General features: G+C 45.1%; 1 protein-coding gene across 1 annotated transcript in view; it reads left to right on the top strand.

The window, feature by feature from the left end:
- The window catches only part of GAB3 (GRB2 associated binding protein 3), a 93,901-nt gene extending 67,515 nt beyond the window's left edge, over positions 1-26,386 (top strand). The window contains exons 4-11 of the mRNA XM_067548203.1: positions 5,887-6,103; positions 8,810-9,285; positions 12,788-12,843; positions 14,180-14,435; positions 16,444-16,525; positions 18,417-18,519; positions 19,800-19,913; positions 21,000-26,386. Coding sequence (XP_067404304.1) covers positions 5,887-6,103; positions 8,810-9,285; positions 12,788-12,843; positions 14,180-14,435; positions 16,444-16,525; positions 18,417-18,519; positions 19,800-19,913; positions 21,000-21,116 — 1,421 coding nt within the window. The 3' untranslated portion in view covers positions 21,117-26,386. The remainder of the gene's footprint in view (positions 1-5,886; positions 6,104-8,809; positions 9,286-12,787; positions 12,844-14,179; positions 14,436-16,443; positions 16,526-18,416; positions 18,520-19,799; positions 19,914-20,999) is intronic.
- The last annotated feature ends 341 nt before the right edge of the window (positions 26,387-26,727 follow it).

Here is a 26,727-nt window from a genome sequence, read left to right on the forward strand (position 1 = left end):
GGGAAATTGTGCAGTAAATTATCTGCAAATAGAGAAAAGTGGAGTAGCCCAAGTATGTGGAAGAGAGTCAGTCTGGAAATGAAAGTGAAATGGAACACACTTGCAAGAGAATGCTAAATGCTAGTGGAGATCCAGCCAGAACAAATGCACCATCACAGTCAGCAATAGCTGCTGGATTAACACTGTCCTTTCCAGAGGTGAAGGGCTGATACCCAGGACCTCTGCATGGGGCATTTGGTATCCTGGGAGAAGCCCCTTCCTTCCATAAAAGAGCAACCCCTAAGGGACCCATTGTGTCACATTTGGATTTCTGAAATCACAGCTGCCAAACAGAATAACTGACGTCTATTGAATAAATATGGTAGTTCTCGTCTCCCTTTAGAAAGCGGTAGATTATCAGGGTATTAGGAGGAGTTGTTTTATTCAAGCTAATGAAGTGTGTGCCATGTTTCCATTGTGGGTGCTGCTGAGACATGATGTTTATGGCAGGTAACTAGTCAAATGTGAAATGAGTGAGTCCTGCTTGAGAAGTCAGCAGAGGATGGGGTCCTGGGAACCCCCACATCCGAATCTTGCCTCTGATTGTGACTCTCTCTGAATGCTTGGGCAAGTAACTTCCGCCTCAGGTCCCCGTCTGCCCAGCAGAAATGACACTAGTTAGCTGCCTCATAGGGTGCGATGAGCACTGACTGATTAGTGCATCTGAAGACCCAGTTCTGTCACCATTGCGCTTTGATCCCATTTTGTTTCAGGGCTTGGAAGTAGGAAGGGGCACAGGTGGCAAATAAGCCCCTAACCTGTGCTTTGGAATCAGTGGCAAATGGAAGGCGAAACGCCGAAAGGGAGGTGAGCGCAGGCATCTTAATGGACACGGGCCGCACACAAGAGGGAAAGCAAAGTTCCTCAGGTGCAGAGCACTGACCAGGCGTTGGTGAGAGCGGCACACACCAGGCGGCTCCACAGGGCGGGAGCTGTGCTGGGAACATGCGCAGTTAATGAGTGGATTTTAATTAGGTTCTTCTGTGCTCTGGTCCCCCCAGGTCTTGCTCTGACTGCAGACTCGGCCTGGGAACCTCCACCCTTTTCTTGAAGAATATAAACCTTGCTAGTGGTTTATACAGCTCCGCACTGTGTCTGGTGTGGTTTGTTCCTGTGACTCCAGCAGGCTGTTGGGCGATGCAGCTGTTGCTGTAGCGGTCGCTTCTCTCTGGTTGAAACACAGACTAGTCCCGTGGGGGCAGCACCTGAGGGGGGCTGATAATCTACGGTCTCCATTGACAGAGAAGGGGGGTTACGCAGCACCTCTTGGGCTCCAACCTAACACCCTGCTGTTGAAGGTCCCCCTCAAAAGGGGCTGTTGTCCCCTCTGTGTGAGTGGCAAGGATGAGGCGGGTTTCATCTCGGATGGCGGGGTCCTTGTTTTTCCTTTTTTTTTTTCTTTTCCTCTATGTGAATTGAGTGCTCATGCAAGATGGCTGTCCCCCAGAACAGCCCTCCCTCCCCCGCACCACGCAGCATGGGATGCTGTAGGCAGCAGCACAACCAGCTCCCCCACCTCAGGCTGGATGGCCCTGGTCCTTGTGTGGGCCTGAGGGGAAGTGTCAGGGCATCTCCCAGTGCTTACTGGAGAATGCAGGGACTACTCCCTCCCAGAGGCCCCCAGGGGCCGTGTGACCCAGGGCCACTCTTTAATGCATGATTTGATCCATTGTCACAAGAGATCGGAGGGTACTTTCATCTCCTTGACTTCTCTGCTAATATGGGCAGCATGGAATCCAGCTGGCTCCATGGACAGCTGCCTGCAAGGACCTGCCCTGAAACACTGAAGTCATTTCACCTACATCCCCAAACAGCTTTCAGGTGGTAATTACTTTCAGTCTCTGGACTGGATTCGAACCAGCAAATGAGGGGCAAAGAACCATCACTGAGGTGAGTTATGCACATACCTTGATGGGAGATCACCCCACTAAGGGTGCAGCAAGGAGATCCATCCTCCAGGATCTACTGCACAGCAGAGGTTGGATTTTATACGCCTTGCTGTCACTTAACTCGCAAATGAACTCCTCTCCAAAATGATGCAGCTCTGTTACTTCTTTGTAATATACAGAGCCTGAACCTATGTGGGATGGTGCTACACCCAACTCCTCAGCTCTCCCTGGTGGCAATTAGCACTAAATGAAGCAGCTATTTCGGCGGCAGAATCAGCTTGCTGTCTTGTTGGGGTCGGGTGGGAGGAGGGAAAACCGCATAAAGCCTATCCTCTGTGTTTCCTCTGTAGAAAATGGACATGCATAATTTATTCTCCCCGGCTGCTGCAGTATAACTTTAATGCACATTGATGCTATTACCAGAAAAGCCCAGAAGCTGACCTGTTCTCTTGGGAGCTGACTACAGAGGTCAGGACAGCCCGAAGGTTACAAAAGGGCACAGCCATATTCTCCCCATCAGTGCTATGCACTTACCAGTGGGATAAATCTGATGCTAATCATAGTGAATACCAGATGGAACTAATGCCTGTCAATTTGGTGTTTGTATTAATAATTCAGAGAGCCATTGATTTCTCCTTATTGTGCGGGTTTTTAGTAGTCAGATGGTGACATGCACATGTTTTCCTGAGATTCTCACAGAATTAACCCAGTGTATATTTGAGTTGCCACAGCTGAGGCTGTAGCTCTAAGAAATCAAAGTCTGAATAGCAGCATATGAGCCTGCAAAGTGTTTCTCGGGGATAAAACTTCAGGAAACGTTGTTTAGCATGTTTGTAATACTTTGGGCCACCAATACCACAGTTAGCTGTAATACGCTTTAAGAGCCTGATCCTGAGATGCTTACTTTCAGCTGTAACATTCGATGCTGTGAACAGTGTGACTGAAACCACTGGCTGCACAGATTCAGGAATGCACATAAGCACATGCTTAAAGTTAAAGGGAATATGAAAGGCAAGATTTAAACACATGCTTAAATGCTTTGCTGACTCGGTGCCTAAGTGTGTATAGCATTAGGCCCTAATCCAGCAAGAAGAAATAGTTGTCAGACACAATATTGAGAAGAAAAACACAAATCCCCAGTAACTCTCTTGCTGAATTTTATATAAAGGTACCATTATTGGGGCCATTGATATGTAGTTGTTTGATTGCCCTAGGCCAGGTGTTGCTGGCATTACTTATATGGAGTACGTGTATTGCCTTGCTCTCTTAGTCCCACTGAAGTCAATGAAGTATGTTAGTACTCAGTATTAGGCTGGGAAAATGTGGCTCTAAATGAGTTTTTATACTCTTAGACTAGGCGGTCAATGGAGCTATGCTGATTTTACACCAGTTGACGAGCTGGTCTTCCATGGGTGAAGTGTACTCATTATATGGTTGGTTGGTTGGTTGGGGTAGAGAGCAAGGATAGCTAACATCAAGGCATACAGGGCCAAATTCTTACTCGTCCTTATTGATTTGTTTACACTTATGCATTGCATCCATCACAACTTTCCAGGTGCTTACAAAATTAAAAACTGTTAGCATTAATCAACCGTGTCACAAAACCATTGACATCAACTGGAGTTGTGTCCAGTAAAAGACTGAGGAAAATCTGAGGAAGGATCGCAGGGTCTAGCCCACTTTTGAATGCCTGTTGACAGTGAGATGTCTTCAAGATTTCTAACAGGCAGCCCCTGAAATCACAACTTTGGAAAAATTGACAAGCTTGCTACCACTGAATCTTGATTTAGCAGTACTTAGCACCTTGAAAGCATGCTTTCAAGTCTGTATTTATCAGGGTTTTTGGTGGAATAAAGCTGCTTTGATTGATGAAGTGTGTAAGTTTGAGAGACGTGCTTTGTCCTAGATGGTAAATACCTACTGTTAACATCAGAGTAACGCTAACAATAGCACAAACAATGGGTGGTGGAACAAGATGCACCCCATCTGGCGGCTATAATGGGGTAGTGCAGTATCACAGGAATATTTTGGATTTCCAATGCTCACCAGTTACTCAGATGAAGTCTTATTTCCGGAATACATTCCCAACCTGATAGGGAACAGGGTAATTCTCGCTTTGAAGGCCTTTGTAGCTTCTCTCAGATACTTTAAGGAGTTCCCCTGTATCGGATATTCTAGCACAGCCTGTTGGGAGGGGGAAGAGGAAATCTGCCAGAACCTCTGGGGAATTGTGTACAACTTCCACGGGAACTCACAGTGACTGTTCCAAAGCTGCCCAGCTAGAAATGGGCCCAAATTGCCAATTGGGAGCCAGATTCAGATCTAAACTCCCCTGAAGTTCGGGGAGGATGCGAGGTTGGGGTGGCTGTAGCTAGGGTTATGGTTCAGACCTGGCTTTATGTTGTTCTTTCTCAGTCACTGAGCTATTTGCTTGTGTGTTCAAACATATCCAAACTGTTCAAACCCGAAGGACACTGTGTGGGAAGGAGAGACTGTACCTCTGATCCAGCCCCACTGAAGTCAAAGGGCCACACTTTCTGCTTTCTGCCCTGGCTGCTTGGTGCTGCTCTGAAGGCGTAAAGTGGCCGGATCCTGGCCCTAATCGGCCAGTTGAGAATTTTCCTAGTGGACGGGAAGCCACTGCTAGTATAAAGTTTGGGGAGGCTGCTCCTGCATCAGCCCTGCCATTGGGGGTGTGGCCCAGCAGAGCTCCATTCCTCTGCCATCCAGTGGCACCTGGTCTCTCAGGAGCCCCTAACTAAAGCTGGGGCCAGGGGGCCCTAACTGTCTCCCTGGTGTCCCTGCCCCTGCACCCAGTGGAGCTCAACTACAGGGAGAATTGAGCCCAAAGCAAGCTTTGTCGTTGGCTCCAGGATCGGGCTCCCTAAGAGGAGCAGACAGGGAGCCCACAAGCACAACACATGGGCAAACTGGAAAAGTCGCCGCATCCAATCAAAAGAGACGTCATTGTCCTGCTGGTGGTGCCAGCTTTTTATTTTCCTGGAGGTGCTGCAGTCAGAGCGCGTGCAGGAGCACTAGGCGCCTGGGCAAACCTTCAGCCTGGCACCGCCCCCCCCCCCACCACACACACAATTAACTTTTGAAAATGAAAATTGTGCATTAGTGTGAATGACAATTCTGCATTTATAATGCCAGGTTTATCTTACATGAAAAAGACAGACTATTACGATATGGATTGTACATTCTCAGTGACTTTTCATTCCCACTGCCGAAGCCTGTTTTGTTTACTTATGTAGTTTCTTGAATAGTTCATCTGGTGTTTTGTCACCCCCTCAAATTTTGCCAACCTAGCTGACCGCCTGGTTAGCCTCACAGTTGCACCAGCCCTGGCTGCGGTACAAATACCACCCCATCCACGCCAAGTACTAAGGGAATTGTAGGGCCTCATAAAATGGAGGATGACTTTTATTTACCTCTAGCCATCATTTTTGAGTGATTTAGACAACGAGGCTGCCACAGGGCGAGGCACAGCATTTTCCTAGAGGATTTCCAAGCGCCGCAGGGACCTGCTGAGTTCACAATTTGTCACTGACACAAGCTTGCATGTGTTTTAGGGTTGCCTTTCAGCGTAGATGTTGGGGTCTGTGTCCTCGCCTGGAATCTCACGCTCACTAGTCCTGTTCACTCTTTCTAGTGCACAGGACTGGTTTTCAAGTCCATGCTGAGTTTTTGTGGGAAGAGTGTTTTGGCTGCTGAGTTTTCTGGGCCCTAATGTCTCTTCCTGAGTAAACACTTCACTTCTTAGGACGTCGCATTAGTTAATGACTTGGCCTCCTTCCCCAGACACTGTTTATGGGGTAGGGAAGCGGCGTTCCCAGTCAGGATCAACACCTGGTGTGATCTGTGACTGCTCACTGCTCTTTAGGAATAGGTGGGTGTGCAGCATTCTCAGGGGAGGGAGACAGTGCAAATCCATCACAATCCTATTCCATTGCAGATTCTGTGGAGAGCCTGTCTCACACCACCTCCTCCCTCCAGCCCTCGCCAGCCGTCTCCACCCATACCTCAAGGATCACCGACCCCTCCTCCTCTGTAGGCAGTACCACCACAGATGCCTCTGCTGCTGAAGAGACCAGGAGCGAGTCGGAGTCAGTCTTCCTCCCCGATTACCTCTTCCTATCCAACTGCGAGACAGGCAAGCTCAATCATACCAGGTAAGTTTGTAACCTAAACGGCATGTCGTGCTCTAAAGCCGTGTTACTGCTGATATATGTCTCTGCCAATGAGCCACATCCTCCATTCCTGGCCCCAGGAAGCTGAGACGGGGGCCGAGTGGCTTTAATCCACCTTTGTGCCTCTTGTATTCTGGGTGTGGCCATGGTCCTGTGCATGGGTCAGAGCAGCCCTGAGGCTGATTTAACTTACATTGGGCTCTCTAGGGGCCTTTCTGCAGCTGAGACGAGCTGGAGCGCAGCATGTTCCAGCCATGAACCTTTCCTCCCAACATCCTCCTTGTGAGCTGCAAGAGGATGAGGGGTATGGCTTTTGCACTGGCTCTGCACCCCCCTGATTACCTTCTCGTGGCAAGGAAATTCCATGGGGGCTGGTTACAGCCCTTTTACATCCTCAAGGGCTGCAGCACACCAAGAAATATGCTGCAGTGTTTCTATTCCCAGCAAATTAACAGTCCCCCAGGGGCTTGTCTTTAGTTCCTTCGTCCCGCTCCTCTACATGGTTGAAATCCATAGTTGCTGGAACGAGCGGTGCTGGGCGTGCAGCTTGAAGTGGTTTCCGTCCTATATAGGGTTTACAGTTTGGTTCAGTGGCTCTCAGCACCCCCGCCATACACATCGTTCCAGCTCCCTGGGTGAAATCTGAAAGACCCAAGAAAAGCTCAGCTCGTTCTGCCCCTTCTGGTTCCAGTCTCCCAGGGCGGCATTGGGGAACGTTGGGCTTCAGGAAATGGTACTGAGGGTTTGCTTTCCCCCAGGAGCCAGTATGGAGCCAAGGCCCCAGGGTGGTGCTGCTAGAGGGCCATGTGCTCCTAGTGGCGCCATCTTTCAGACAGGATGTAAACCTGGAGTTCTGACTGTCAGTGGCTTTTAAAGGGCCCAGGCACTTTTCCAGGGTTAGGTTGTTAACCTCCGTGACCAGGACACATTGTAGCTGAGGTAGGAACATTCTTTTCCCCCAACTTGCCTCTCTGATTTAAACTGCCCCAATTTCTGGGCACTGTTGCTATGTGGTGTTAAACAGCAGCCACATGTCTCCCTCCAAGTGGCTGCTCTTCAGCGGTGGGTGACGTAATTCCTCTGCATAGATATGTCAATGACAGATACCCCCCACCAGTGCGGGATGAAGTACTGACAGCTGTGCTTCTCCGTGGAGGCTGTGGAGGAGAAAGACTCCTACCCCAGGCCACAGAGTGGCAGCAGTAGCAGTGGTGTCTGGCGTGTCGCCCCTTCACATGCCAAAAGCCTGGTGGACTCCTACATCTGGCCATAGCCTGCCCCCAAACCTCTCCGTGTGCTAGGGTTCAAGGAGCCCCTGCAGAGCTAGCACTCTATGCGAGTCCCTTAATCCTGCCCCCTATATCCTCCAAGTGGAGCCTCATCAACTATCTGTGGGAGCCTCTTCACAGCCATGGAGGAGAGGGCAGGATTTAGCCCACAGTGCACTTTCAGGCAGGTAGCATCGTCCTGCCGTCAGAATTCAATGTGCAGCGAAAGGTGGTAAAGGTCTAAGCCAAGGACTGTATTCTCAGTCCTTCCTTTGCTGTTCTGAAAGCCCCCAGGGTTTGGGTTTGAGCTTCTGCAACAAGAAGACTTGCTTGATTTATTGAAATAATGCTTTGGGGGCTGCTTACCCATAGTCTGGGTGACTAGATCCTCTCCGGCTACGCTGTTGAGGTTGAAACTCCAGCAGCAAGGTGACCCAAGAGTTGTCTTCCCTTTTCATGTATACTACCAGTCGCTTTGACTCAATGCCATTGCTATTGACAGAACGGGCAAAATTCCCATTTACTGCAGTGGGAACAGGATCAGACCCTATTTGGCATCATGGCTCCCCCTCAAGACTGCTATCTGGCTGGTGAGGAAGGATTTAGTCAATAGGAAGGAAAAATGAATGACCAGGGTTACTCTGAGCCGTACCCCTAGGTGCACACTGTCCTCTAATGAGCATGTACATAACAGCACTTAAGACGTTAGGCACACATCCAAAGCCCAGAACCGCAGCCCAAGTACCTGGCCTGGGTGCCAGGCAAATGTATGAAGTAGACTATACAGTGCCTCATGCAATCTCCTCTGGCCTGATGAAGGTGGAAAGGAGGTTCCTCACAGCAGTGGATCTTCTGGCCCCATCCCAGTCTCCCCCACATGCTGCCACACAGTGAGTAGAACCAGAGCAGGTTTCTACACCACACAGCATGTGAGCCCACTGCATGGCCCCCTTACATCCAATGCCCCCTCTCTGCACAGCTGCACCACACCACATCCTTTGTAAAGAGAGAATGGAGCTGAATCTGCCACTCGAGGGATTGGGCCCTTTTTGGAAAACGACTCCTGCAGTAATGAGTAAAGACACACACACACACACAGCATTCCCATGGTGGGTGCTTCACAGTGGGGGAATGAAACTAAATGATCAATGCACAACTTCAAAAGTGGGAACGAAAAGCCTAAGTCTGAGGCTGGTCTCAAGAGCTGACTTAAATCTGGCGAGACTGGATTTTGAATTTAAAAACCCAGAAAAGAAAAATTGTATGAAGCCGCTGAAGCCTTGAGTTGGTTGTGTTATTGTTGATCAGTGGGCATGTAGATATACCTCTCAGATAGTGTGAACTCATCAGAGCACATACTAGTTCAGCTGCAACAGTGGTAGAACAAAGATACAGACTTTGGTCTTTGTCTTCCATCCAGATGCGACAGCTGGTCGAATTCCGACAGATCCCTGGAGCAGACTTCATCGGATGATGTTTTTGTTGATGCCTTGCAGTCCCAACCCTCCCTTCACTTACAGCCATCCAGCAATGGCAGCGTGCACCAGGATGGGGGCCAGCCAGCGAATCATGGGATTCTGCCCAGAAGCATAGATGTTAGTGGGCCATTCAGTGACGTCTCCTCCTCCTCCCCTCTATTAGGGCCTCCTTTAACACCAACCTTTCAGATTGATAAAAGCCAAACCGCGCTGCCCTATGGTGTAACAGAACTGGACATTTTGTCTAACACGCCACCACCCCGGCCACCCAAACCAACCCATTTCTCAGACAGGAGGGGAGAAGAGCCATCCAATGGGGCTCTTCAGAATGGACACGCTGGGATTTGCGGGGCTCAGGTTGCCTCGGTGCCAAGAAGAATCTCCTTGTCCAGTTTGGATAACGTGCGGCATTGGAAAGGTAATGACATTGCAGCACATTCAAGCCTGCTGACCAGGGAAAGCCTGAGTGGGGAATTTGTCACTAGGTGCAAAACAGAGCAGCCTCTTGAGTGCAGAACTGATGTACGTCTCCTTTGAGTCTTGCACCTCTGCCCACTTCTGAACTATTAACTCTCCCCCCTGCCTTTCCTCTCCTGAGCTGCTGTGCTGTGACAGTGTGAGCACATCTAAAGAGGTTCTTGTGTCTACAGCGAAGCTGACCCCTTTGTGAGTGTGCACAGGCTCCTGTTCTGCATGAAGGGGGATCTGAGTGGCAGTGGTTAGAGGTTGTGTTGCCCAATGAGCGTGAAAGAGTGGGAGGCAAGACTTATGTGTTCTCCTCCTGGTTCTGTGATCTTAGGTGAGTCACCCTGGGTGAGTCCTGAATGCAGTGGCCAGGTTTTCAGCTCCCCTTGCAAACTGGGTGCTGAGCCCTTTTGAAAATCTGCCCACTGCATTCAGGTACCTAAATAAGAGCCGAGCACTTTTGAAACTTGGGCCCTTCTGTGCCTTAGCATTCCCACCTTCTAGGGCCACTGTGCGGCTCAGTCAGGGACTGATTTCAAATTAGTGTGGTTGATAAGCGATTTATAAATGCTCAGTATCATTGTAGCATGAAGGCACAATTGATATCCCTCAGCTACATACAGCCCCTGCTCCTGTGCATGGAATTAACAGTGTAAATACCAGTCAACAGTTAGCTGTCATCTTCCCAAACGTGACAATTTGTGAGTTTGGTTTGTTACTTTTTAACACAAAACAAACAAAACAAAAAACAAAACCCCCAAGCAGCCCAAAACCAGGCCTGCACGTCGATCAATTCCAAGCTCAAACTTCCACAAAATTCCGGTTTATTTGGGCGAAGTGCCCATTTCAGTGCAATACCTCTGCTGCAGCATGCGGCACACTGCATGGAACAAGGATGCCTCTTAGCTTGTTCAGAGCAAAGGGCAGGAAGAAGGGATGGGAGATAATCCCATTTGAATCAGTGATGCCCGGTGTGATATTAAACAAATCCATTGATGTCCCTGCATTTCAATAAGCCTCGGTGGAAAACCGGGTATAAAGCAGGACACTTCACTGCAAACCAAATGCTGCACTGGAGCTGAGCTGGACTATTTCACCTGTTCTCGAGACATTGTTAAGAAAGCAAGCAAGCAAGGGTGAGCCATGGAACAGTGTGACTCAAATACAGTCGTGTTCTGCAGAGCCTTAGAACAGGATGGGCAGATAACATGTCTAGCTGGAAACTATCAAATGTGTTGTACTCGAGCCATAACTTTCTAAATGGAGACAACAACAGGTTTCCTTTATTGATTGGTTTCCTTTATTCTGCAGTTCAAACCGTCACTTGTGCATTGTGCAGAGCCTGGGTGTTTGAATTGTCTTATTAAAGCCAAAGCATGGAGAGTTTTGCCCAGCCTGTTTATCAGTGTTCTAAAAGTTTCCAAGAATTGCTTGAAGAAACACCCATAGCTGGAAATAGGATTCTTAATAATCAGCTATGATTGAAAGCTGCCTGTGAAATGTTCTATGTACTTATGGGTGTGTCTCTGTCTCACACACACACACAATCTAACTGGAGATAGTTAATATTTCTCCATTCCAATTTACATTGAAGTGCATTTGAAAGGAGTAAGTGCCAAATGTCATATTCTGTGAACGTGCTGCAAGGTTATCTCTGCCTGACAGGGGGCAGCAATGAATTAATAAGCATTGCTTCTTATTTTTTGTACCCTAACTGTAGCTGAAGCTATTTGTGACTTTAAAATATAAATATAAGTGTGAATCAAAATTGAGACATGCAGTAGACATACAAATGGTCCAGTTGCTTCTCACCGGTTGAGGTGGTGAGGTGAACACACTCCTGGCGAGTTGTCTGTTCTTAGGCTTTGTCTACACATACAAGTTGTACTGCTTTAACTATTCCAGTATAGGTAAAGCAGTTACAAACCCCTTGTGTGAATTCAGTTGTACAAGTATAAAGATGCTTTATACTGGTGTAGCTTATTCCCATATGTGAAGGGGACTAATCTATGCTTGTCTAAGACTCTTTTATACACTAGGGCTTGTAGCTCTATAGCTATTTTGGTACACAATCGCTCCCCTGATCAACATAGTTATACAAGTACAAAATCTGTGTGTAACTGAGAAAGTACAAGTAGCTAATAACAGCTGTCTAGAAGGCTGTTTATTCTGGGTACCGATGATAGTTTCTTTCAATCTTGTCCTCTTTATATTGTCTATTACACTGTTATCACTACAAAAAAAAATACTCCACTTCCACCACAGGATAGAACTCCATATCAGTCAGATTGTATCATACTATTAACCTGCGTGGAATTTTTTTATGGCATTCCAGAGAGAAACTCTATAGACTCTCAGTAGGGAAATGGCCCGTTTCTCAATTTATAGATATTTCCTACAAAGGAAAAAGGATGGACAGTTTAAGCATAGGGAGGAAAATATGGTTTTGAGTGGAAAGAGGCAGCCATTTGTCCTCCCACTCTCCCAATTACTCTTTTTCTTCTGTAAACTCCCCAAAAGCAAATGGCAATATACAGCCATAGATTTAGAGCAAAATCTTACCAAGCGAACAGAATCTGTCTACCAATCCCACTACTGCTCCACAGGTACACACCCTCTGTCCACTACGCAATGGAAACAATCACACGAGTTCTGTCCAGCAGCTGATCAACACACTGAATACATTTTTCAATGTCCTTTACCTCTGTTTTGAAAAGAAAACATATTAAGAACCAAAAAGAAATAAGTGGCATAAGCCAAATTTGCACTAGCAGGCATTATGACAGAGACCTTTTTACTTGTTGGGGAGATGGATTTATTCTAAGCCACTTGTGTGTTATGATCATTCATCATTAACACATAGACATATTTCTCTTCTTATAGTGCATACTATCATGTATTCCATCCATACAATAATTTGCATTTTGCTAGTGCCTAAGATCTGAGGATCTCAAAACACTTTACAAACAATAATGAATTAAATTTTCCCAGCATGCCTTTGTGGTATAATTGACCCCATTTTACAGATAGGGAAACTGAGACATAGAAAAGTCCAAAGGTTATACAAGAAGTTGCTGACAGAGCAGGAATTAGATCTCAGATTTCCTGTCTCCTTGTCCCATAGACAAGGATCTCACTCTTCATCTAGATGTGGTTAGATAAACTCAGACTAGGATTATAGGTGTGCATTGATTGTTTCTTGTTTTCAATGTGCTTAAAACTAATATAGCATTGTAAGTAGCCTACTCATACAATTATAGCGTGTTATTTTTGATCTCATATTTCATCAGGTTTTCCCATTTCAGGAAGACTAGCAAGATATTTCATGACCTTTAGAACACCACAATTATTTTAATACCATATGCCTTGTCCAGAATTATATCCTTCATCTTCCATTCCCCTTTTGCTTATAAAATTGTTCATCATTGGGGGCTTTTTTTTTTCTTTTTCTTCAGCCGACATGGAAGGAAACTCTCTAAGAAGTCGAGATAAGAGGCTTAGTTTGAATTTGGTAAGTACTCTATTTGCATATTTTTAAACACTGGCTAAAGCAAGTTCATTGTCTTGTGACCTGATGTTCTGTTACTTATCTCCTGTGTGCAGCACGGGAATGGAAGAGGAGATCACAGGTCGCTTTATACCACATTTGCACCTCCTATATTCCGGGTGTGTGGAGGCTTGCCCAGCCTCTGCTGTAAGTTAGAGTAAACTAGGGCTTTTCATGGTCCCTTAGGGTGTCCCTCTTAGCACGCTGGCCCTGCTGACTGTCTTGGAACACCTCTTCCCTCCCACCAGGCCCGGAGACCGAGCAGAGCAGAACATGCAGATCAGCTCTTCACAGAGGCCCGTGCACTGAGGGATGTTTCCTGGGGTCCATTTCCCTGTTGAGGGGATGGGTCACAACAGAGAAAGGAGCCCTGTGTGTTGCAAGTTTCTGTATCATTTTGGGGTCATGCGTGTGATCTCCTCTTTGGGGCTCGTTAACTGTCCCTACCCTCAAAACCCGCAGGGTGCGGTGACCCAGCTTTAGACTGCAGAGGTTTAGCTCCTGCTAGTCAGTGTTGCTCAGAAAGCACACTAGGCAGTGACTCCCCCGCACCCCAGGGTTCCCTGCCCTCGAGGGCTGAGCACGCTGCCTCTGCCTCACCAAGCCGAGGGACGCCTGAGAGCCAGAACTGGACTTTCCCCAGCGGGAAAGCCCTGTGCTGCCTTTAGGCTGCTAGACCAGGAGCCAGCTCCGTTGTCTTTGAGGGACGCCATGTTTTTCTCACCTTTGAAATTGATCCCACCAGATCTGTAGTCAACGCTTCTGGATACGCAACCAGCATTAACCTGCGTGACATGAATGCCTAGGGCATACCCTCAGCCATCACATGTCTTCTCTGTGCATGTGTCTCTGCCCTCAGAGCTTTCACCTTTGCGAAGGAATAACTCACCAGATGGCATCCTTTAGAGGACCGATCTCCTAAAGTGCTTCTTGCATTATAAGCCTCCTTTCATTTTGTGGCTCTGATTTGCTGCTGGTGTAGGCAAGTGCTCCTCCATGGAAGCCAGTAGATTTGAACCTGCTTTTGCCAGCAGTACCTTTGCTCCCATGTTTCCAGCAGTCACAGGCCTGAGCTGCCAAGTTCAGATCTGAACTTTGCCAGAGTTGGCACAGAGGTCTGCCTGGGTGGTTTTGGCTCCTGCCGTTCCAGTGATAGGCCATGGCAAAAGTTCAGATCGGGGGAGTGTTCAAACCTGGGCTTAGTTCAGGTCCATCCCTAATTTGTAGCAGTCTCTCAGTTAGCCTTGTCTGGTGATTCAAGTTGTTCACTGACTGGAATGCTCTTTCTTTTCCTTCTCAGCCGTGTCGGTTCACCCCGCTCTACTCTTCAGCATCAGACGGTACAGAGGACAGTTATGTACCCATGCGCCCCAGCGCCTCTCCACCCATCCCAGGGTCGGACTGCTCCCCTGATGGCTACACTCCCATGAGCCCAAGCTCAGCAACCTTTACCTTTCCTGTAGTTAACACTGAAAAACTCTCCAGCCCACTGCCTGAACTTCCCACGGACCTGGAACCGCCTCCAGTGAATCGAGATCTCAAGCCCCGTAGGAAATGTAAGGCATTATACCAACCCAGTAAGCAATTAGAAGCAAAAGTACATCACTGAAGGAGTACAGGACTGCTAACTTCCATTTCCATAGCCCTTGGCATCCTAGGTCATCACAAAGCATTTCACAAACTTTAGATGCAGTCAGATCTAGGGTAGGAGGTGGTAGCTAATAGCCTTGAGGGAGAAACTTTTTTTGTCAAGATCACTTGGGCAAATCTCTATCTCATTAAAAGTGCTGTGGAATCTTTAAAAAACAAGGTGGTATCCACTCTGATAGGATGCTGAAGATCCTAGGAGAAAGAACCTCATGCAATAACCTACTTACTGCGAACTGGCTTTGTTAAATTTGGGGCATGCTGAATGATATGCTTTAATGTATTAGGGACACGGGAGGATAGACAGAAAATGCCATAGCACTGCCAGTATGCCGAGTATCTTTGAAAATTGATATTTAACCAATCCTATGACACTCCATGAATGTGGCATCAAAGCTCCATACAAAGGGCTCCATGCCCCGCTATGTGGGTCAGGCACACTTTGGGAAGGGGCAAATCCATAGGTTTTCATTTGCAATTTCCTTCTAATGGTTTGAAAGGGAGAGTTTCTTCCCAAGCCCCATGCCACCTCCAAATCCTCTGTGACTCACACACATCGGGAGGACAAGATTCATCTTTGCAGAAGCCCTGTGTCTCTGCACAGCCACATGGCCCTTCTAGTTCCCTGTGGGCTTCTGGAGTAGTTCAGCTGCCCCTGGAACTGCCTTTGCTTGGGGAGGAGAGAATTCCACAGCGTTGATGGGAAGGCACTGCAAGTTGCACTCCTGTGCCATGCAGGCTTGGGGGGCAGGTGGAGAATCTGGAGACGACCTACAGGCTCTCTATCTCCCCACAAACGGAGCTGGAACCCCAACAGAGAACCCACAGAGGGGCTTCCACTGGATCACGGGGAGGGAGGAGCATGCTATGGAAGTGGCACTTTCCATTTCCACACAACCTCAAGGTTGGGATCAGCAAGTGCGAGCTCACTTCCCCTGTCAGAACCAGAGGGGAGTTTGGGGGCCTAAACTCCTTACACTACAAAGGGTTTACAGAATGGGCCAAATCCTGCGTGCCTTACTCACACAAGTATCCTTATGGGCCTGCTTCCATGATAGGATGAGCAGGGTTTGGCCCATAAAGTAGACAAGATAAGAGGGAAAAATGTATTTCTGTTCCCACAGCCTTCCTCAGCAGGTGCCACAGGGATCCGAAACATCTGGTATTTCTCATTCTCCCAGCTACAACATTTAGGGTCTGCAGAGAACTTGAGTCTCCAGAGCAGATTTAAACAGTCCGCAAGATTTCCTGAGGATAATCTCGCACAGAGTACTAGGCTGAATACTATAACCAATCATTATCCACCCTGTTTGTTACGGTAGTGCTTAGGCGCCAGCAAGAACAGGGCCTTATTGTGCTAGGCACTGTACAAACACAGGAGCAGACTGTCGCTGCCTTGCAGAGCTTACAGTCTAAACACACCAGACAGATGCAAGGTGGGGAAGGGGTATGTGACCCAAGCAACATGAACAATGTGATGGCAGCAAATGGCATCTTAGTTCCAAAATGTTTTGGAGAGTGGAATGGAGGGTTTAGTTAGGAGGGGACTAGATAAATGGGGAGGGAGATGAGGGGAACAGGACAAGAGAGAAGGTGGTAAGAAGGGCAAATGTGGAGTGAAGGCGAGGTGAAGAGACAGGGAGTTGGTGCAAACAGCCATTTGGCACAAGGCAGAGTAAGTCCGTTCAGAAATGTGGAAAGTTCTCTAAGCATCTGAAGGTCCCTGCTTTGGCTGCTTCTGCCCCTACCATCTGGAGTTTCTGGCTGGCTCCTCTCTGCAGTTTTTTTCCCCAAGGCCACATGGGGAGAGGGGTCCTAGTGCCCCAGAGTTCAGGGAGAGGTGCCTCTCATTTATTTCTGTTATTAGAGCTATTCATAAATCCTTCTTTTAAAATTCCTGTTTGTGCCCGTTTGCAGCCCGTCCCCCTCCGCTGGATCTGCGAAACCTCTCCACAATCCGGGAACACGCCACCTTGACCAGGATGTGGACTGTGCCTTAGTAAGTGGCTGAGAAACCTGACATGGAAATCTCTCAAGCATGAGCATTGTGAAATGGAATTATAAATAACTTACCACATTCCGCAAGAAATAGTTTGTTGGCAAAGGCTATAAACAAACATGCTATGCAAATTCCATGGGACTCCTTCCAACATTTCACAGGCTTTTGCTGTCCTAAAAAAAAGGTTTCTTTTAAAGACAGATACAGTGCACTTCCTTCAGACAGTGCCATGAGAAATTCTGTGCTTTGGATCTCTTGCAAATTAGGGCTACCTCAAAGCCTAGATTGTCTCTTTTGAAGCCTCCTTATGTAAGTTTCAAGAGGGCTGGAGCTAATCTGTTTTTCTGGAACAGCTGCCATAGTGTTAGCCATCAACCCTTTTAATATTTTTCCTGGGGGGAGCAGACATCTTTGTTCTGGAAGATTAATATGGCAAAAGGTCAGGAAAAACTAAACTAATTTAAAGGGCCTGGCTGGCCTGGTGACTTGGGGCTAACGTTCTCTACTGCCATGCAGAAACTGAGACCCAATTCCTGGTCCTAATTTATTGGCACTGCAAACTAATTGTGTGGTGGAGGCAATGTCTTGGGTCACTCTCCCTAAATGATGAGTAAGCCACTGTATCAGTGGGCCCCAAATGGAGTCACAGCCACTAATTCTTAGCTGTAGGACAGCAGCAATGAGATGAAGCATTGCTGGCGTGGGGAATGGTGGCAGGAGATTCTCAGAGCTGATGGGGGAGGTTTGAAGGAGTTTGCCACTTGCCCCTTGAAAAGACCTGGGTGAGCAGAGAATTCTTCCAAAACTTCCTGTGTGGCGCCTGTTAGTGCCTGGCACTTTAACAGGGGCACGCCAAACACTGCCTTTTCACTCACATGTCAGGGACTCAGAAGAAGGGCTGCCTCGCTTGAAAGAAGCTGACACTGTCTGGAATCTGGTGCCAGCCATCAGAATCTTCCTCAGGCGTCCAGGTTAGCAGTTAAAAACCTGCTAATCCTGTAGGTGCCATGAACCTGACAATTTCGGCAAACCCCCAGGTCCAGTGCTGGCCCATGAACCAGCCAGCTCGCGTGCCGTGGTGAATGAATTGTGACTCATTCAGCTGCAGCACAGGGTCTGCAGGGAAGAGGAGCATTGAGTGATACGTTGGAAGCTGAATACCAACTTTTTTTATACTAAACAAATCAAACAAGAGTTTAAATGACCAAATGTGCTCAAAACAAATAAAGTGAAAACCAAGGGATAACTGTTTGGACTGAATTGTTTATGCTGTGTGAAGTACACATCTAATCTCTGGCTAAGTAGCCATATTTGCCAAGCTGCAGTAATTTAGTGATGATTTGCAGTAGGTTTGAATTACATTACACAGACTGCTTCTGACAGTTAGATTAGCAGTTATTTTTTTCTTTTAAAAGGACTGAGCTGCAGACATCTCCAAGGCGCACATAGCACGTGTTCGTACTGTGTTCAAAGCCAGCCAAATTGCTCTGCGTGCAGCTACAGTAGCTGATTAATTCATTTCAATCTCAGAAATGGTGGTACCCATACAACAAAGTAACTGCTCCATCAGGGCATATGACACAGTTGAATGTCGGCCTCCATTTGTGTTCCTTGCTGGAGCATTGCTCTGATGTCTCCTGCTTTCTGTCATGCCATAGCTTGCAAACTTTTATAGTGTCAAGATAAATCCCAGAAATGAAAAATCCACCAAAGATGTTATTGATGTAACTGTAACACGCTTTATAGCTAAATAATGTTTTTGGATGCCCACGCCATAAAGGCTTTAGCATTAGGGCGAGTTTATTCACCATATGGGGTGTGTCAGACTTTGGCTTCTTTTCAGAGCATCTGTAAGATGCTTCCTTAACCTCTCCTGTGTTTCTCTTCCTAGCAATCGAACGAGCTTTAATTCTCCAGAAAGAGACGGTATTAATTCAGCAAGAATATTTGCCAATTCAGTTTCCGGAGAAGAGGAAGAAAGTTACATTCAAATGGTAATTCTTCATTTTCACACAGCTATCCTTTCTGTCACATGGACTGAGAATTCAGAAGTTCATTTTCTAAGAAAAATGTTCAGCAGGTTTGTCCTTTGCCCTCTTAAAAAAAATCAAATGGTTTTAAACTAGACACTGGGTCTGATTTACAGAGAGATAAGGGAAGCTCTTTTTCTGCTATGCAGATCTCAGCTGTTCACCCACAAATGTTGCTGAGCCGTTCCAAGAGATCACAGGGATCAGGCATATTTACATGAGAACTCATTAAAGACAAAGGAAAACTAAGTCCTTTCACCTTTTACAAGGGTTGCCAGCAGAATCTCCTAGGAAATGGCAGACAGTCTTCAGTGCACTTCCTACAGGAACTCACAAATGTTGTATAGAAACAAAACTCCCATTAAAGTCTCCTATTGCGCCTGCTTTGGCTAGTTGCATTAACCCTACTTCTCATTACATAAAAAAAAAAAAAAAATCTCCTGGCATTATGACTTCCTTTTCTTCATTAATTCTTTGGCCACATCTAGAAATAATCCAGAACCTAATCCCCTTCAAATTTCAGGTGGGAGTTGATCTAGACTTCCTAGATCTGAGCCAGCTCCAGCAGATTTGGTTCCAGATTCAAAGCCTGAAGGGGCCAGCTTTCCAATTCCAGTTTGGAAATGACTGAACAAATAGTTTACACGACTGGTCACTCCAAACAGAAATCTTACTCCCCCAGCTCCAGACCCAGACTAAACCTGGAGCTGATCTGAACCTCTGCACTAGCTACTCAGCTCAGCTCTAGTCATAACCACACTCCAATTTTACTGTTAAAAAAGCCAAAACCTGGAACGTGTTTGTGATCATCTATGACTTTCCATTTTGATGTTCAATTGCCAGAGATGAACCAGAACCATTTATTCCTACTCCTGAAACTTTGATGGCTTAGATGAAATAGGATCCAGAGGTAAGCCACTCCAGGTTTGGGTTTTGTAAAACAAAATCCTTACTGATGTTTTGCTAAACCTGAGTGAAAATCACCCCCCATTTTGCCCATATTTACTGTACTTACCCCAAATCAGTGTTCCTGAATTTCTTTGTGCAGTCACGTTATTAGACATTGCTAGGGTCTTGGAATTATTTGATGAATGCACCTTTGACATACTATACAAATTATGTGCATCAGAGCTTTCCTTCTTTGCTTACAGCTGGATTAGAAATAATGCTAAACAGATCCTTTTAGGATCATGTTTTTAAGGGTTTTAAATTATTCATTAAAAGTTTCTCTTATTCCACCATAGGAGCACAAACAGGCAACCTCTCCATGCAGTGGTGCTTTCCCATGGTCAAGGAAGTCCAACCTTGATTACTTAGCATTGGATTTTAATTCTGCTTCCCCATCCCCTGTACAGAAGGTAAGAATCATTTTTGCAAATTCCCACCATTTATTGTACATCCTGTTGTCTCTCGCTGATGGAGGCAAACAGACAGAGATTCTCACTTCTGGGTACCATAAATACAATGAAAGCAGTCATGCTCTTCCAGCTGATTGCATTCATCATAGGCTCAACATGAACATAGTGGTAACATGACAAAACCACAATTAACGTTACGACAGTGGTGCCAGTATCATGCCTTAATGTCATTCCATTCACATGTGCTCAGCAGTAGGCATAATGGCTCCATCCGAGTGTACAGTAGTAAGAATATATGGGCAAGTTTGTAGGTGCTTGCAGAAATTCTGCAAGCTCTTTTTTCATTCTCAAACGAGAGACAGTTTCCAACAAGACTTTCCTGCCAATTGCCCCACAAATCCCAGCTGCAGTAACTTTCTGTAGCCTGAGTATGACTCTCAGCAGGGTCACAGGAAGACATTGTAACAATGCAAAATATTTATTATTATTATTATTCATGTAGTACCAGAAGGGTCTTAGGTTGTTTAGACATAGCAAGAAGATAAGATCCCAGCTCCAAAGAACTTTACAATCTAAATAGACAATGGCAGACAAAAAAGAGGAATGCAATGAAAAGCAAATACATTTACTGTAAAATGTAGAGACTATCTTGATAGTTTGCTGAGTTTTTGTTTTACATCATTTCAATCAACAGTTTTGTTAATATTCCTTTGGGGTGATGGTCTTGAGGTTTCTAGACCTCCTTTAATTTAAACCCTCCTATGATTAAAATTCATGCAGGTCATCACTGTAGCAGGATCTTATTGAAGGCAAGAGAATAATGATCCTTGCTCTTGGATGAAGTTAGCTTGTACAGAATGTTTCCATATCTCACTGTGCTGGGCTGGGTGACAAGGTGACAGATGGATAATTCTATCTAAAGCAGATTGTAAAGCAATGCTCTTGTCAGCTGATATCACTGAAAGCTTCAAGGTGATGTGAAACGACCAGGAAAGAATGAAGAGAAGGAATAGAAAACAAAACCAGTTTTCCTAGCATCCACGTTCTCTCTAATATAAAATGATTGTTTCTTCCTCTCTCCTACAGAAACCTAATCTCTCTGAAGAGCAAAGAGTAGACTATGTCCAGGTAGATGAACAGAAGACTCAAGCCCTACAGAACACTAAACAGGAATGGACAGATGTGAGGCAATCTAAAGTTTAAAGTAGGAAGGTTTGGGGTTTGGTTTTTTGCACTGGAACAACATTGTGAACCAAACAGCGATAACAGCAGAGTTCAAAGGCAGGCAGAATGTAAGATTCTGGTGGTCTCTAAAGGAATGACATTTTAAAGGGAAAATCTTCAAGTTCAGCTGAAAACAGTATGTTGAATGAGATTGTTAAAGTAACATATTCATCTTCTTTACCACCCCTTGCAAGCAAGTTACATGGTACAGTTTTATGGCATGATTGCGGGAACCACACGTTTAATGGTAACAAATGCCACTACACATTGCAGTTATCTATTTAACCCGGCCTTCTGCCTGTATTGTGTAACTCCTTGTTCCTAAGGCTGGTTTTTGATATTCTACAAATACTGCAGGTGCTAAGGCTGCTTCTAGCTTCTGGTGTCAGACAGGTGTTGGGGATTAATCAACCAAGGGCTAAAAAACTGAAATAATAAAGAGCAGAAGTTTTTAATATATATAGTGCTTAAGCAAACAGAATTGTGGAGAATATTTTTCCCCCAGATATAAAATGTCTGACTTTGAGTGACACTGTTAGAGACTATAAATAGGTCTTGGCACCAATGGAACTGGAATGCGTGGTTGTCGACACCCTGACAATATGACGTTCATCATATTGAATTTCTTCTTTCTGTTGCGGTTCACGTCATCACCTTTTCCATCCAATTACTCCTGATGTCTTCTCCCTCGAATGAGGAGTTTCTTCAGAACAACACAGCAGCTTCTCTGACAGGAAGCTGCAGACATACAATTCTTCGCTGGACAAAAAATAAAAACGGAAGCGGCGAGCTTGTTTCTGCAAGTGTTGGAAAGGTTGGCAAAATATCAAGAATGCTTTTGTCTGAACTGCAAAAGAAGAAATGCAATTGAAATTCCTGGTAACGGTGATCGGACTGAGTGTCTTGTTAGCCTCATCCTAGCAAATGAAGTAATTAGGAAATGCAGCCTTAGTCAGGCAATCAGGTAATAATGAGCATTATTAGGCATGCAACTCTGCCTATATAAAGCAGCCACTTAATACACTTAAGCGATGTGAAGACGTATTCAGGAAGCTTATCTACTTTGGTATTTGTTATGGGGACAATCTCAGGATCAGATAAGTGTATATTTTATAATGTATTTAACTTTATTAGTTTGCTTAAATCCTTATTTTAAGATGTGCACAGGCAGTTCAGATCAAGGAAGTGCAGCACCCTTCAGTTATTCCATTGGATTCAGTCTTGAAAGTCTTTACTCATGCAAGAGATCCCACTGGCTTTACTGGGTCTACTGTTGTGAGCCAGGACTAAAGAATCAGGAGCTTTATGGAAGATTTTCCTTCATGCTGGATCCAAATTCACATTCCTCCTCCTCAGACCTGCTGATATCACACAATGTTACTGTAAATTATTGACATCCAAAAATGCTGAATTACCAAACGGGGGTTAGAAAAAATGTTATTTATGTCAAAGAAATGACATCCTTTCAAGCTTCTGTAGTATGTTTCATGTATCCCTCATTTTGTATTATTGTCACACATTTGGGCCCAGAGGAAGGTTGAAAGCAATGACTACCTGATTTTCACTGTATCACTAGAAGAGGGCAGCTTAGCTGATGGAAACATCATTTTCTCCTATCTCAAGATCGCTGAAGGTGTTGGCAGTTCATGCTGCTTCATTAAAGTAAAACACGTTTGTGAGTCTGCGATAAATGTTTGCTCAGTTTTACCAGTGAGAATGACAGGGGTTACCTGTTCATTTATTGGCTTGGGGACGAATCAAACACCCCAGTCTGCGGGCACAAAGCGTTGTGGATTAGAGTTAGTGGAAACCAGGATGTTTCTGCTTTCTGCAGAAAATGTTGACTTTTTATCCAAAAAAAAATTGACTGAAAAATTATTGTTTTGGCCAGAAAGATATAGACAAAAACTCAATATTTTCTGCAGAAAGCAGACACTTCCAGTGAAAAATTGAATGTGATGGAAAAAAACAATTTTCTGTTGATTTAAACAGGCTAGAAAAAGGAAAATCTTTGACCAGCCTTATCCTGGATGCAGTTTTGCTGCATGAGAGGCAGGATTCAGGGAACCTGCATGCGCTCAGTGGTGCAGAGTACACCTCAGTGGAGGCTGGCATGGATCGGAAGTACCACACCTACAACAAGGTTTGCCTTCATGCCCAAAAGCATTCCCTTTACTTTGAGGAGATAGGCTGATCTCTTGCCTATGCCTATAGGGCTAAGCAAATGATCTGTCACTGAATGTGCTTTGTGTGTCCTAAGAGTTAAGGAAACAAGGTGTGCTTTACAGCAAGAGATCAGCATGCTGAAGAGCAGTGAGAGGCACAAGTCAAAGCAGGTGTCACCTTACATGTAGAAATGAAATTGCATTACACTGCCCTGGTCCCCAAATGCTCAGTGATAGCAAGACAGCTTCTCGGTTATTTTAAAGTACAATTTTAATAAAAACCGTTCTGTGTGTTGTTGGAATATGTTCTTCCATGACGCAAACAAATGCTCTGGAGCAGAAAAATACAAAGTAAAAAGTATTAAAGAAAAATAGGGAAGGATGTTTTCCCCGCTACTCTCATTTCTTTGAAATATTTGAACTTTGGTAGATGTGCTGAAGGGTGACTGAGGAGTCTAGTATGTGTCTTTTCTGGCAATGTTGCTGAGAGACGGGCCCGAACCATAAACCTGGATCTGAATAGCCCTGAATGGGGGTCTCTCTCTAGTGTCATTGTACCTCCCGCCTGCCTCTGGCACCACAGCATCCTGCAGTTGTTGATCAGACAAGGCTGTGCTGCTTTCAACCTTCACTTTTTATCCAGACATTACACTTTATCCAGACATGATCCAATGTAGCAATCCATTTCCCCCGATATATGCAGTAACTCTCATGTGGGTATAATGCAGGGACATGCAAACAACTGAATTTGTGTTTTAGTGAAAGTTAAAAGCACCGCTGACCGCACCCCGATCACAATTCAACATGTGCCTTTACGAGCAACTGGGGTTTCCCTTTTTACTCAAACGGAGAATTCCACAATATGACAAACTACAGTAAACAGTGTCCTTTTCCCGTAAACGTGTGTATTCACCTGCTTTTTGAAAGGTTTCAATCTGAATACAATTGCGCCCCCTTGCAGATCAGCTATTCCATCCGTTCGTTCCTTGTAATGACTGTGGCATTACAAAGTGTTACTGTGGCATCAGAACTCTTGGCATCACTGTGACCTAACGGCAGGAGAGAAAAGGTATTACAGAGAAAGAAGGAGCCTGTGTTTAATTAAACACACTCATAACTGACCCTCAGCCAAAGAAGAAGGGGAAACTGATGTGGATTTAGCTTACAAAAGTGACTCGTCTGAGAATCCTTCTTTAGTACTAGTTGTGGAATCGGCCAAACCACAGCTTATTTATGGCACAGAATGCATCCGTCCTTAACTGAGGGTTAATGCTTTATTATTTAGTTATTTTTATTTATTTATTTTTTTAAAATAAAGAGCATAAATGAAGAGGGAGATGTGGCCCTGGGTGGGGCAGTCTTGCAAACAGGCGCTGTAGCTGTTGTTTCTTTTAAAATTGTCTTTTGGGGGAATCTGCTTAAGGCATTATCCAGCACATGTCCTTCAGCAGTGCCTATCCAACCACTCTTGCTTTTTATTTAAGGCAGAGGGAAGCATTAGACAACCCTAATATTTTTGTTTAATTATAAACGTAGCTGGGTTCAATGTAGCATGGCAAAGTGGAAAGTAAACAAGCAAAGTGGTTTTAGACCATGGGGTTATCATGAGAGATTCCCATAGTTGGAATGTTATGTTGATCAGTTGAATTTTTCCAAACTCTTGGACACAGCAGATTTATGAGCCAGAGCATTAATGCCAACTCATTGGAAGAAGAAGACTGTTTTCCCTGGTGTCTTCTTCCATTTGCCTTAGAGTGCTATCTCTTAAAGAGGCAGGATCCCATCTAACCAGCCACACAGTGCACTGAAGAAGCTACCATTCCATTTGTAAATCTTTGTTAGTGTGAGCTGATCTGCTTCTGTGAATAAGCAGGCTGATACAGGATTGCCCTTTAACAATTCTAACTCCTTAATGCTGATATTTGGGTCAAATCCTGCTGTTTTTACTCAGACAAAACTTCCACTGACCTCAGTGACTGACTCACTGACCTTCCACTGACTGCAGATTTTTGTAGGTTTGTCTGCACTGCGGCTGGGAGGCGTGATTCCTCGTGTGGGTAGACAGACCTATACTAGCTTGCTATAAATAGCAGTGTGGGATGGTTGTGGCACTGGCGGCAGCTCAGGCTAGCATGTGAACTTGAACACAGGGGACAAATGGGCTTGGACACAGGCAGATAGCCTGAGCTGCTATTTTTAGCATGCTGGCTTAAACTGAGCTAGCATGAGTCTGTCTACCTTTGCTGGGAATCACACTTCCTTGCTGCCGCAAAGACATATCTGGTATGCCACAATACAATAAGGTGTTAATTCAAGAAAGCACTTGAGCCCCTGCTTAATCACACCCTTAATTCCTTTGCTCAGCAGGGAGGGATTTAAATACTTGCTTAAAGTTAAGCACATGCTTAAATTCTTTCCTGAGTGGGGTTTAAGCCATATTCTGCAGTCTGTGTGTGATTTGAGCAAGGGGTTGCAGGACTCCTCATCAAGATAATATATATTTTTCACTGATTTCTAAGCCTATCATTACATACAACAGCATTAATTGCATTAGAGGTGGAAATGAGCATTTTAACGGAAAAACCTCAACATGTCTCTAACTCCAGACTGGTGTTTTCTATCTGTTCACTTCAGCCGGGGGTAGCGCTCTCTCTTTTCATTATTGCTAACTCTGTAATAGACGTGGATTTTGGAACTGCACTCATTTTAAATAATTCAGTGGTTTAGTAATAAAAGATCTCCGATGCTGGGCAATCCCTTTTCTTTGTTCCCCTGTTCTGCTCAGGTTAAAAAAAAAAGTCACCAAAACAACAGACTTTTTCACTTTCAAAGACAGAGTATTTGTTGTTCAAGTAAAAGTAAATAAATAAATGAAGCCTCCTGGCCTGTGCAAAGGAAGCATTACTCTTTGTATATGTAAATCTTTGGAAAAGCATTAAAACAGTCATCTCTGGTATGAAGGATTAAAGTCATTAAACAAAGGGGAGTGACTGTCTTCCTGCTGTTTCATTGTGATGTTTATTGTATATATTTGCACATTAAACTGTGTTCCTTTTTTTTCTAATAAACTAAGATAAAATTTAATCTTGATCTTTAGTGATTTTTGATGATCTAGATTACTTATAGAAATATTCCCCTTCCACTTTTTCTATTCATTGTCTCTTAAACATGCTTTCTTCCTTTTAGGTTCATGGTAAATGTTATTTATGCATCTTCTGCCTGCAAATGGATTTTATGCAAAAATATCATTGGTTGGTGATTTGGGATGAGCAAGAGGCGGGAATGGTGGGGGATAACTCCTAGGTCTAATCCTGGCTCCATCACTGACTTTTTTCTTGATGGCCATGGGTAAATCACTAGATCCTCAAAGGTCTAGGCAGCTAACTCCCAGCTAAATACCTTTAACTCCTATTGATTTCAGTGGG

Source organism: Emydura macquarii, unplaced genomic scaffold, assembly GCF_026122565.2.
Source record: "Emydura macquarii macquarii isolate MOO-44397 ecotype Brisbane River unplaced genomic scaffold, CSIRO-AGI_Emac_v2 contig_1253, whole genome shotgun sequence".
Classification (NCBI taxonomy): domain Eukaryota; kingdom Metazoa; phylum Chordata; order Testudines; family Chelidae; genus Emydura; species Emydura macquarii.